General features: G+C 40.3%; 1 protein-coding gene across 4 annotated transcripts in view; it reads right to left on the reverse strand.

Annotated features, from left to right (window-relative positions):
• Positions 1-13,643, reverse strand: part of gas7a (growth arrest-specific 7a) — a 66,998-nt gene that overhangs the window by 10,054 nt on the left and 43,301 nt on the right. For all 4 annotated transcript variants that reach the window (XM_017684714.2, XM_017684739.2, XM_017684732.2 and 1 more), the window contains 5 exons: positions 13,316-13,431; positions 7,455-7,529; positions 6,612-6,690; positions 3,877-4,008; positions 1,789-1,912 (listed from right to left, as the gene is read on the reverse strand). In XM_017684714.2, coding sequence (XP_017540203.1) covers positions 1,789-1,912; positions 3,877-4,008; positions 6,612-6,690; positions 7,455-7,529; positions 13,316-13,431 — 526 coding nt within the window. The remainder of the gene's footprint in view (positions 1-1,788; positions 1,913-3,876; positions 4,009-6,611; positions 6,691-7,454; positions 7,530-13,315; positions 13,432-13,643) is intronic.

Raw genomic sequence — 13,643 nt, forward strand, 5'->3', positions numbered from 1 at the left:
TGATATTTACATGAAGCATCTGCTGATGTGAAACTTGCCTTGCAAAAAAACATTTACATTTACACTACTTGGCAGACGCTCCAATCCAGAGCGACTTACAATTTGATCAATTTACACAGGTAGGCGAAAGTAGTGTTAGGAGTCTTGCCCAAGGACTCTTATTGGTACAGTGTAGGGTGCTTGTCCAGGCAGGGGATTAAAGCCCAGTCTACAGCGTAGAAGGCAGAGGTGTTACCCACTAGACTACACCATCCAAAAAAGAGATCTCAGAAGACCTATGATCAATCACACTTGAGCATAAAGCTGGAACCGGTTACCAAGTAATCCCAAAGAGTTTAGGATTCATCGGTCTACAGTAAATGCTGTTTCTACTCTCCCTAGAAGTGGGCACCCAGCAAAGATCACTCAAAAGGCACAACAGAGAATGCTCCGTGAAGTAAAAAAAGAACTCTAAAGGTGTGAAGGAATCGTTTGAATGGGTTAACATTCCTGTTCATGATTCTGCTCCCCAAAAAAAAATCTCCTGCACTCCTGAGGTTTGCCAAAGCTACTGGGAAAATGTTTTGTGGACTGATCAGGAAGGACACTACAGGAAGGACAGCACTACATATGGTGTAAAAAGAGCACTGCCTACCATCATGAAAACAACATCTCAACGGTGAGGTATGGTGGAGGGTGCATCATGATTTGGGGCTGCTTTGCTGCCTCTGGGCCTGGAGAAATTGCTGGCTTCTGCCTCTTTGAGTGGCTCAGTCAGAGCCCAAACCTTAACTCATTAGAGATACTGAGGAATGACCTCAAGAGACCCGTTCACACCAAACATCTGGAGAATATGGCTAAGCTGAAATGGTCCTGTATTGAAAAATAGTCAAATACTCTACATTGTGCAGTTCTGATCCACAGCTACTGGAAGCACGTGCCTGAGGTTATTACTGCCAAAGGAGGATTGACCAGTTATTAAACCCAAAGGTTTACTTATTTTTTCCACCAGCACTGTGAATGTTTACTTGGTGTGCACAATAAAACATGAACTGGTTGTGTTACTACCTTTAGCACATTGTGTTTTGACCATACTTCTGACTTAGATGAACCTTAAATGACATTTTATGGCTGACATATGCAGAAAACTAGGTCAAAACTAGGTTTACATACATTTTCTTGCCACTGTGTTTACTATAACTACATTTAAAAGTGTAACTGCTGTTGGGCCAACACTTAGATGGTTGCATCATTCAGGAGCACCATTAATACAAACTTAAAGATCACCAAAAAACATTTTAAATGATGATGCATAATGCATAATGAGCATAACTCAAGAAGCTCTTAGTGTTTTGTGGTTGTCGAAGAAGGAACTTGGCTGAACAGTGAAGTGGAGGACAGCATGCTGGAGTCCTTATTACACTGCAGTGTGCTGGACTGTTTCTGACAGCTGGTGCAGGAGTACTAGACCAGCCTGAGATTTTAATGATCACAGGAGGAAGGTTCTAGTAGACACGGCTGCTCATCAATGCTGTTTCAATACTGGTTGAAAGTGAGAAGACCTGGCAGAAATGTACAATACCTTAATGCTTGAGGGTGCCTGCAGCTCACTGTATGAATGCAAACGCAGCATCTCATTTTTGTTTTTCCAGAAAGCTCATAAATAAATTCTTAAACTTTAGGAGTAGCCAACAGAAACAAAAACAGCAAGCTGGGTTATAAACTACTGCTTAATGACTATGACTGCATTGGAAGCGACACTGCATGCTTGGGGACAGAAGAATGTGCGAGAACACTCAGGCCCCTGACCTGCTTGTGTGGATTTCCGCCGGGCCTTCTTGATGTCCTCCTCTGTCTTATTGCTCAGCTTGATCTCCAGCTGCTGCGTCTTCACCTCCAAGTCCTTCTGTCTGTCCGCAAGAGCTTTACGGGCCTACAGAAAAACAACCAACAGGCCAAAGACAGCAAGGTATTAATGTAAAGCCTACAACTACCCTCATATAAGCTTTGTTTACAGTAAAATGCAAACGTTTGGGCACCCTGGTCAAATGACATGTTGATGTTCTAAGTGAAAATAAGTTAACGCATCTACATAGAACAAAGTATTTCTGTAAATTTGAATAATTATTGTTTATTTGTTTTTGCATACAGCTGTATTTTATCATGAAGGATTTTGACCCAGCATCTCATTTTCCCTAACTGTCCAAAGTTACCTAGATTTGTTTTTGGATGAAAGCATTAAAAAGAATATCCTTAAATGCCTTGGACCTGCTAGCAAACCCAGGCTTCCATTCCTTACTCTTTCAACTCACAGTTACAGTTACAAACTGATTTTACATTATTTTCCACGTGGTTACTAAATAATAAGCCTTAGGATGTATTAGGCCATGGAAATTAAGAGGTTAAAAGAGATTTTTCAACAGAGTTATCTCATAGGTGGTGGGCAGTCATGCCACTTGTTTAATTCCCTGCAAAGAGTAAAAGACGAATTTGGTTGGTTTTGCTGTGTGAGCTGAACACTGCTGAATATTAATGCAACACGTGAGGTGGCACTCTGATGAGTTCAGCCCAGCACTTCACCAAACCATCTGCTGAGGATGAGTGAGTCTGGGCACAGATACAGTAAGACAAGGTAGCTATGATGCATACAGCACAATCTGTTAAGCTAACAGTTGCTCATTTCAATTTGCACAAATGTACTAATATAAATACAGGAAAATGTGTACCCAAAACATGACTCTATGGGGTCCATCACTGTACTTGTTAATCAAAACCTGTATTTCACTTATTTACTAATTTCGGAGTCAATGCACTTCTTTGCAAAATGTAAATTCATGCTGTAACAGACTGGAAATTGAATTTTAACCTCTTAAATGTGCTGTCAGTAATTTTATATTTTATATTTATGTTCTTTATACTGCAGTAGATTTAGCAAACTGCATCACTGACTGATATGACTATCAGTGTTTACCTGTGACACCCTTATACAAAAGATTAGGTTCCTGGGCATTTTATGGTTTGTTATTTTTATGGTCCTTTATGTTCGAAATGACCGATTTGGCCTGTTCTGCTTTGATCAAAACATGGCTGAGCCCCTGAAAAATTCTACTGAACAGGGACCTAATTGTCTACCTCAAGCTACAGATACAGATTGCAATTAACATTTGCACACTCACATTTAATATGCAGCTAGTTTTATTGTGTTCCGATGGAAAGCTAGTACCTCAAATGCCGTCAAAACACTGGTGGGTGCCTGAAAGTGTTTTCCTTTGCCCACCTTATGAGCAGGCCCTATAAAGACTGGCAGGAATCCATTAAAATGAATGATATTCTTCACATCGGAGATTTGATACAGGTCACTATCTTTGTTTGTTACAAGACAAGCCACTAATTATTAGGGAATTATGCTGATAACGAGACATTTTTGGCACCTAAATATCAATAAACAAACAATTAACAAAAAAGTAATATACAACAAAATACAATCAGATTTTAAAAGTGATTTATCTAAGCAGCAAGTATTTATTTGCTCAAAACACTATTATTATAATACAAATAACAATACAAAAAGTATTGATTTTATGTACGTCTTTATATTGGGTTCAGCCATTTCAAATCTCTCCAAAACATGGTTTTGCTAATCAATGCTTCATTCACATAACTGGGGGGCTGGGGGCATCGAAAAGACACCGGTGTTCTTCTAATGAATTTAATACCAGTTACTTTTTTTGAAAACAAGAAAATCTTGTTTTTTATTGCATTACTGTTTGTTTGTGTTTATCATAGTGTTACATGGTGTTTTTCCTGGCAAAAAACAACAGTTTTGTTCTGATAAATGTTTTTAAGCAGTGGACAACTGTGGAGATAGAAAAAAAAAAGATACATCTGGAGTCATACCTTCTCTACGGCCGCATAGCGACTGACCAGTTGTTTTCTCAGGTCAGCGATGTGGTGGTCGTATTTCTTCATGTCCTTCTTAAAGTTGTCCCCTCTGAATGTGAGCAGTGGCTTCTCCACCTCGCTCTGGAGCTGCAAGGCAGAGATGTGGCGGTCAGTGCAGACAGATGGATTCCACACGTTACTCTGCCCACCGGCCCAGCGCCTCAGCAGCTTTCAGCTACTGCCCACTCAACTGTCCCTCAGTGCTGTTTGCCGCAGACCTGACAGATTGTGAGGATGTGTGTTTTGGTGTGTGTAGGTGTACATGTCAGTTGATCTGCTGAATCCATGCATGTTTATGAATATGTGTGTAAATACATCCACTGAATCCAAGCATTACCTTCAGTCTTTGGCTTTCCAGGGTTTTCTATGTGTTCTTTCTCAATTTGTAAGAGCTTGCAAGAGCAGTGCTACAAATGTAATGAATTGAGGTGTGCAGTGTAGTCTAGGGCTGCTAGGCTGTTCTTAATTTTGGGGAGTATGTGTTTGGACTACAGTTTTTACAATTACAGCAATAATTATGATGTTGCCTGATAAAGCACATTTTTGTCCTTGGGTTTACAGAGAAAAGTGCTCTGAATGTCCATTTTTTCATTTTCTTCAGGTAAATAAATAAATAAATAAATAAATGGACCAGTACCACACCAGTGAATTAATCTCTAGTTCCCTTTACGAAAAGATATGGTGAAAGGTCTAATTTACACCACATTCCCCTCAGTCCAAATGTAGTCAATCAACCAATGACATGCCTGTTGTCCAAACTTTACTACTTTGGATTTTTAAGGTAGCTAAAAGGGTAATGTAGCTAACAAGTAATGGAAACTGATTCCTCCCAAATTAGCATCATGCCTAAATCTTCACACTTGCCTAAGACCCTTTATGATGGCTGTTATGCCTTACATGAAATATACAAGCAAACAACTCAACTCTATTTGAGACAATGCAGGGACGTGGGAAGATGTTTTAAGTTTCAGTGCTTTAGCAGTATGTAAGTGACAAACACTGTCATGATAAATACTACGTTTTTAAATTTTTATATTTTAATTGTGTTTACTTAATTTGTCTGATGCACACCTTGCTGCCTCTGCTCCCTCTTGCTGGACATAACTGTATGCAAGTGCACTAAGTGTTGACCAATCAGGTTGTTTATATGAGACGGGAAACCCATAGTCAAGCTACATACACACAAAAAAGGACGAGAGAGGAAGACAATTGTGCTGGTTAAAAGTTTTAAGTGTTAAAAAAGTATTAAGCTGTGTTAGCACATAGAATTAACATGTTTTGTGGGCATCGAAAAGACACCGGTGTTCTTCTAATGAATTTAATACCAGTTACTTAATACAGTTACACGCCCCCAAAGCAAGCCGTAAGTTGCCGGTAGTTTGCAAGGGAATCGATTCACTTCACGCTAAAATGCAGCGTTAACTTTAGAAGTGCCTGACTATTGCAGATATAAAAGGAAAACCAAATATAAAAATATAATCTACACCCTAGAAAAAAACCCACCCATGGGTCTTTGCTAAGCTTAAAAGTAGTAAAAAGCTTTTAAAGTTCTGTTCTTTTGTTATTATTCCACTGCTGCTTTTAGCAGTTGCAGTTAAACAATGCTGAAATCTCTGGACAAGTGTATGACACATAGGACTAGGACGATAAGCAATTTAGAAAAATCAACAAATCAGGACAAATTTACTGATGACTGTCGATATTTTCATTATTTAAAATCACTGGTATTATACAGCTCCATTCAGAATATCTAGGGCAATTTCCATTTGTGCCAGAGTGGGGCGCCCAAGCCTTAAAGCCTTCTTACACAAAAAATCTGTAGAACCACACACACACAAAAAAAAAAAAAAATCACTTTAACACTAATGCCATTTGTCACATCACTGTTGCTTGTGGTTTGTTTGCTCCTTTGAAGGCTCAGAGCTTCGAGGTGAAGCAGAGCTTGGAATTCTATCACATACACAGCGCCTGCTTTTGAGTTTTAGCTTTAAATTGCTGTCGAGTTTATTTTAGCAGAATGGGTTTGGTCGAGCTGCACTGACTGAATGAAAATGATAACTTTGTTGCTACTCGATGGACCCATTTTTTGTTTCTTCTTCTGCTTTTTTATCTATACAAAACATCATTGACAACCAAGCTTTAACTAATAAATGCTGCTATCAGTTTTAACTAATAAAAACTAATTAGCTTTAACTAATAAATGCTGCTAAATGCTGCTTCTGATAGTATCTCTCTGTTTATTTTCTCACATAGTGAGAAGAAAAACCAGAACTGGAGTTTCAGGTAACAAATCGGAGCGCAAAACTCTCATAAAATGGAGAGAAAAAACAGTAAATTGTATTTACATTCAATGGCTTGTATCAATATCTATCAATAAATTGACAAAGTGTCCCAGCCCTTGTGAGAATTTAGCCATACAGCTGGCAGGATGGTAATTTAGGGAGGTATAAGCTTCTATTTATTGATTTATTTTCTACATTAGCCTCATAGCTTCAGCGCACATAACTAAGCTAAACAAACAAAAGAATTGATCTTCGGATACCGAACAAGTCCTGGCTGATCAACCGCATTTGGAGTGATCTTTTTGCAAAACTACTGCTCTAACCCATATAATTCTGGGATATCTTGAATATCATACAGTGCATAACTAAAAAAGTGAGTTATGCTATGTGAGTGTCAGTGTCTGCTACCTTTGAGGAGAATTTAAGATGAACCTCAGCTTCATCCGCAAGACTCTTCTTCAACTGAGCCCAAGCCTCTCCAAGAGTCCTAAACCGTATCAGAACAGCATCAGAGTCAAATAAAGCCATAGTACATCCAGATCTCTGTACAGTGATCACACTCTACGGAGTGTGCTACTGGCTATGGATACTAGGGGTGTAAACATTACACATATTTTATGTATAATTTTTCATTCTGAGGTCAGGATTCAAGCCTCATTTATAAGACATTTATCTGCACAAATCTGATCGTAAAATGATTTAAAGCGATTTCTAAAATGCAAATCTGACATGCGATATGTTGTATGCAAAAGTTCCCCTTGTCAAACTGCAAGCGTCCCCCTAGTCAAACTGCATGTTTTGTGGGTTTTGAAAAATGACATGTACAGTTTCTATTTATTTATGAGTTTAACATATTGGAAAAAATACAGCATAAAATGGAAAATGTGCTGTAACCTCTTCATAGGCCATATTTTATGGGGTTTTTTTCCCCAATTTGGTAAATTCAGCAGATAAAGTAACTATAGCATTTAAATGTGTTTAAACATGTTTTGTAAATAATTCCTGTGCTTATTCAGAGCAGTTTACCAGAAAGGTGGTAAAGGAGAGACTCCCAGAAGAGACTGGAGGGAGTGTCTATGATACAGCTGTAGATTTGGACACAGTGTTTCACACTCATTCATGATTTCAGACTTTAGTTCTTTATTTAAATCATTCCATCCTTTGTGCTTTTATATGCCTACACAGTGCATCTCTGCAATGCACGTTAGATCCTACAGATACGCACATCTGCCGCTCTTTGGCTCTACATACCCTTCCTCTTGCGCTGCCAGTGGGATCTGGGAGAGCTTGGAGAGGTTTTTGGCGTACTCTTCTTCAATCTTTATTCTAGTGCATACAGGGGAGAGAATACAGGGGGAAAAAAAGGTCAGACTCCACAGTGTGATGTCACAGAGAATTTCCTGCTTGTAGATAAACACAAGAGTATCCAAAAGCGGAATAGTCTTACAGGGATAAGGATTATGCTAAGCTATATAATAGTATAAAAGTAGGATTAAGTGTTGCGTTTATGCAGTCAAAGCCGAAGTAATTACCCTGGGAAGCTGCAGCGAGTGAGAATCTGTTTTTTTAGGTATGTTTCTTTTTGTGAAGTTGTGTTATATTTTATGTCTTGTTTGGCAGTTGGAAGTAGTGCACCCATGTATACAGATGTATATTTTGTTTCACCCACTGTGGCTGTTGCTTTATATTTATTTACCACTGTGACCTGTCCAGGGTGTATCCTGCCTTCCACCCAGTGACTGCTGGGATAGGCTCCAGCTGGGATAGGCTCCAGTGACCCAGAAGGATAATCGGCTAAGAAGGTGTGCGCGTGTGTGTGTGTGTGTGTGTGTGTGTGTGTGTGTGTGTGTGTGTGTGTGTGTGTGTGTGTGTGTGTACCAATGTATTCTGTATCATCTCTTCTTCTTCTTCTTTCGGCTGCTCCCTTTAGGGGTCGCCACAGCGGATCCATCTTGCCCTATCCACTGCCTCCTCTACTTTCACACCAACCATCTCCATGTCCACCTTCACTACATCCATAAACCTTCTCTGAGGTCTACCTCTTCTCCTTCTGCCCGGCAGCTCCTTCTCCAACATTCTTTGCCCAATATATCCACTATTCCTCCTCAACAGATGTCCAAACCATCTCAACCTGGCCTCTCTGGCTTTATCTCCAAACTGCTCCACCTTCACTGTCCCTCTGATCTGCTCATTTCTAATCTTGTCCAGCCTTGTCACTCCCAACGAAAATCTCAGCATCTTCATCTCCGCCACCTCCAGCTCAGCCTCCTGTCTTTAGACAGAGCCACAGTCTCCAAACCATACATCATAGCAGGACGCACTACTGTCTTGTAAACCTTCCCTTTCACTCTTGCTGCTATCCTTCTGTCACACATCAGCCCTGACATCTGTCTCCACCCACTCCATCCTGCCTGCACCCTCTTCCTCACCTCTTTTTTGCACTGTCCATTGCTCTGGATGGTTGACCCAAGATATTTGAAGTCATCCACCTTTATGACCTCTACTGCTTGCATCTTCACCTTTCCACCTGCCTCCCTCTCATTCACACACATGTATTCCCTCTTGTATCTACTGACCATCATTCCTCTCCTCTCCAGTGCAAACCTCCACCTCTCCAGATTCTCTTCCACCTGCTCTCTACTCTCACCACAGATTACAATGTCATCTGCAAACATCATGGTCCATGGAGCCTCCTGCCTGACCTCATCTGTCAACCTTTCCATCACCATTGCAAACAAGAAGGGGCTCAAAGCTGATCCCTGATGTAACCCTACCTTCACCTTGAAACCATTTGTCACTCCAACTGCACACCTCACCACTGTCTCACTACCCTCATACATGTCCTGCACCACCCTAACATACTTTTCAGCTACACCTGACTTCCTCATACAGTCCACAGTTCCTGTCTTGGCACCCTATCATATGCCTTCTCTAGATCCACAAAAACACAATGTAGCTCCTTCTGACCTTCTCTGTACTTCTCCACCAACACTCTCAATGCAAAAATTGCATCTGTGGTACTCTTTCTGGGCATGAAACCAAACTGCTGCTCACTGATCTGGATCTCTCGCCTTAGCCTTGCTTCAACATCTCTAACATGACCAAATAAGCCCGTAAAATGGTTACGATTTACATCTGATGACAAACAGAAGGCAATATAAGACTTCTAAGTAGGGCTGTACATCCCTGACCTCATAACAAATCGATTCAATCATGACTCTTGAGGAAATGTGAATGGATGAACTATTTACACAGTAATGGAATGTATACAATAAAAGTAATACGCCAAGCTGTTACCCAATTTTCCCCCAATTTAGTCTTTGACAATTCCTACCCACTATCTAGGGTTCCTTCTATAAAATAACAGCTACCAATCTGGGAGCATGAGAGCGACACATATTTCCTCTGAAACTCATGAAACCAGCCACCAACTTGTATTTTTATGTCACAAAATTTTCATGGCACAAACTTTAAGTAAATCACTGCATCACGGTATGATATTTAAGTTAGCATTAATAAAGTTTATGGCTCCCTGCTTCCTCAGTACTAGTGCTCTACGCTCACAAAACACGTCATACAAACTTGACAGCCATATTCTTCTCTTAAAATTGCAACAAAGGGAATGATACACAGTGTGTTTCTACCAGTGTGGGAACAAGGACACCTCCATTTCATGGAGCAGAATATTGTTATGCATTAAAAGCTTGTTATTTATCAGTACTGCTGTACGACACCAATGAAGATATACCTATAGAATTTTTAGAATTAGAATTTACAACCATTTGTCACTTTGTTTTGCACACTGTGAAATTAGACCTCTGCATTTAACCCATCCATGCAGTGAAACACCCACATACATGCACACTAGTGAACACACACACTAGGGGGCAGTAAGCACACTTGCCCGGAGCAGTGGGCAGCCCTATCCACAGCGCCCGGGGAGCAATTGGGCGTTAGGTGCCTTGCTCAAGGGCACTTAATGTCATGGACTGTCAGCCAAGGCGATCGAACCGGCAACCTTCCAGTCACAGGGATGGTTCCCTAACCTCCAGCCCACGACTGTAAGAACATGGCCCGTATTGACAAAGCTTCTCAGATTAGGACTGCTGATCTGTTCCTATCAGTAAGACCATTTTAATTAAGACATGAATTTGATAGTTAGCCAGCAGTCCTACTATTATATTTGCTTCTACTTTATTAGTGAAAAAAGTATCCTGCTTAGGCTGGCCTTAAATGGGGAAAGTTTCATGACAGTGGTGGTATAGAAACAATTAAAAAACAGGCAATCAGTCAAAACTATCAAAGTTGCATGATGCAACATAATAAATCACTCCATAAGATCCATTTACTCAGCCTTTTTTGATACAACATATTGTTCTTGCTGTAAAATCACTGACAAAGTGTAACTTTCATAATTACATTGATAATGAAGATTACATTTTCAGCATTTTCATATATCTTTCTAGCTATCACTGTCAATCTTTTTTTTTCTACCTATATATGGCATTTAACAATCTAGGGTTCCTTACTATAATGTCTCATTTTTAACACCCCAGTAAACCTTGTATTTTATTTTCTCATCCATTGACCTGGTGAAATCAATGATTTGAAAGTATGCCGTTCAACATGATCACATGACGCATTGTCAGATTTTTTTATTGGCTGTTTCATGAAACTTCTTGCACTAAGTTGAGAGTTGTGCATCTATTGCAGGTGAGTTTCAAATTGCACAACGCCAAACAACTCAAGTATTTAACTGAAGTTGCATGAAATTTTCAGTGTAAAGCCAGTCTTAGCTACATTGTAGCCTCCAACAATGAGTTTCAAAGACCGGTACATCTGTACTTCTTTAGATATGGTCATACCGCTAATTTCACACCAAGGTCAACAAGTTGTTTTTTTTTTTGGGTTTTTTTTTCTGCTACATTTTGTATTTTGCACTCCTGTTGCTGGGCACCATAAATATTCTCATGAATAGCATGAATTTTAAAACAAGGCACAGACAGGGTTTCCACATTTCCTGCAACAATATAGGATGAGAGTAAGCAGTAGGCAGAGTTGTGTAACAGGCAACCCCTGTTCTGAGGTGAGCAAAGAGAGTCTGACTCATTCCCCAACAGAGCGAGAGCTTAGAGAAAGACACCACGCAAGCGAGGTGGATTCAAACATTAACACTGAAACAGACTGCATCGTTTGACCAAGTGATCGGCTGCAGCAGAGACACCCTTTAGCTTGTCTTGAATCACTGACAGCACAAAAGCATACAAGTGAATACAGCGTGCCTGTGGTGATCTGCTTTCACTTACTAATGCCCAGGTAACAATAAAAAGTGTGTGCCCACTAATGTTGATTCTTTATTGAAGCTGTTGTGAGGTTGGACAAACTTCACGAAGAGCTTCCCACTGATTCTAGTAAGAAACTGTAAGACACAAAGTTTTCAAGACTTTTTTAGAGATCATTATTCATTTCAAATGTTATTTCACACTGTTAGGACAGATCAGGTGTAGTCGTGTGAGCTAACCCTGGCATAGTGTCAAATTTAACCGGCCTGGGTTCTATTTGCTAAAGCAGCATTATCCAGCTCGGTACTGAATCATTTACACTCGAATTTAAATGTTATGTAGTGGCTCTAAACTTATTCTGTAAGGTAATTAGTTTGAATGGGATTTTTGTCAGTGTTCTGTAAAGCATGTCTGATCTTGCAATAGAATGCATTTGTGAGCAGAGCATGGCTAGATCAACGAACGGAGAAGGTTGTGTCGAAACTATTGGTCACTCATCACCTGTGGGTGTTTCTGGACTCAAGCGGACTGTTGGTTGCCGTGGTTTCACTGACACCAAGCACAAAACGGAAATGTTCCAGCTAAATATAAAAATCCTGGAGAAAAATCGCTTGTCTATAAATTCTGTGCAGTGAGTGTGTGAAGAAAACTGTGTGGTCTTTGTGATTGCTGCCATCTATTTGTAGCAGAAGCACAGCCACTATTTCACCATCTCTAGTAGGAACAAATATCTAGAAACCAGAAATGGGACACACAATTTCACCACGGCAAAGATTAAGCACGTACCACCCAGTTCCCATTGGTAATTGCCACGCTGATTTGCTCCTAATTTGCATGAAGTTAAACTTGGCAGAACTTTGTCACGTTGTCAGTGTTCATGCTGCCTCCTGTTGCTGGAAATTGCCAACTCTCACTGAAAATGAATGAATTCTGACTGCTTTGTAGAGTGGTGTCACTGCAGGTGTGAACGCAGAGTAAGTCATCCATAGTTAGAAATATAAGAGAGTGCAATCAGCCCTGCTGCTGCTCTCTGGTTTAGTTCTTCTCTCAGGCAGCCAAATATGGCCTGTCACAGATCTCTTCTAAAGACATTCAGATGCCCATGGCATTGGGTGAGCACATGCTCAAAAGGATGTGGTGACACGTCATGGAGAAAGTACTCTATGGTTGACAGCTATTGTGTGATATGGCACATCTAAGTCCAGTCTGAGCTGGATTAGTTTTATTTGATTATTGACCATGCCCTTAGTTTCACGCAAAACAAGTCTGCCGTTTTTTTTTTTGTTTTTTGTTTTTAATAATAGATGTAGTGTGTGTGCGGTGTTGTTAATTTGTTTTTGCTTGTGGTGCCTCTAACACAACTGATGTGCAGATCTGGGCTATGGCTTTTCAATCTGTGCCAAAGAGGGGAATTTGAAAATATTCAAATCATACAAGTCTGCCTGTCAAATTACAGTATAGAGCCTGCCTTGGTAAAACAAATCCAGCTCCAGTAGTTCTTTAGACAGCAGGTTGAATTTGGCAATTGCTAACATTCCAGAGAAAAATTCCTGAAAAAAACATGGAACACTATTGTATCAATTTAGTTGTATGATTGTATTTCAGTCTCTTTAAATTGTCAGTATTTTGCTTTTTTCATAGAATTCATTTCATGGATGGATGGATGGATGGAGGGGGGGTTGGGGGTCTTAATATCTTGATATCGATGTGGAATGTGACGTTAAGTCAGTAACTAACATAGCGTAAACATAAGTGGTGTAGTGGTTTATCGTTATGGAAGTGTTCCTGCAGTGTGAGAGAACTGGCCCCACAGGGCTAAAGTTGGCCTACCTTTCTCTGATGAACTCAGCCATCTCTTTCTGCATCTGCTTGCCCTTCAGCTGCTTCTGCAACAGAACCTCAAAGCCTGACACTGTGGTGGTCCCTTGAGGGTCCTTCTTATCGGCCTAAAGAGCACAGACAGAGAACGGTAAACACACACACACACACACACACACACACACAAATAAATATCACCTGCACCATCCTTGCACAAGGATGTGAGTCCCTATGTGTGTGTGCATATTAGCGAGTCAGTGAGTGAGGGGATGGGCTTGCATGAATCAGAGGGGGCTGTGTGTGGGTGTGAGGTCATGTGTGTGGATGTGCATGATTCATG

This window comes from Pygocentrus nattereri, chromosome 14 (genome assembly GCF_015220715.1).
Source record: "Pygocentrus nattereri isolate fPygNat1 chromosome 14, fPygNat1.pri, whole genome shotgun sequence".
Classification (NCBI taxonomy): domain Eukaryota; kingdom Metazoa; phylum Chordata; class Actinopteri; order Characiformes; family Serrasalmidae; genus Pygocentrus; species Pygocentrus nattereri.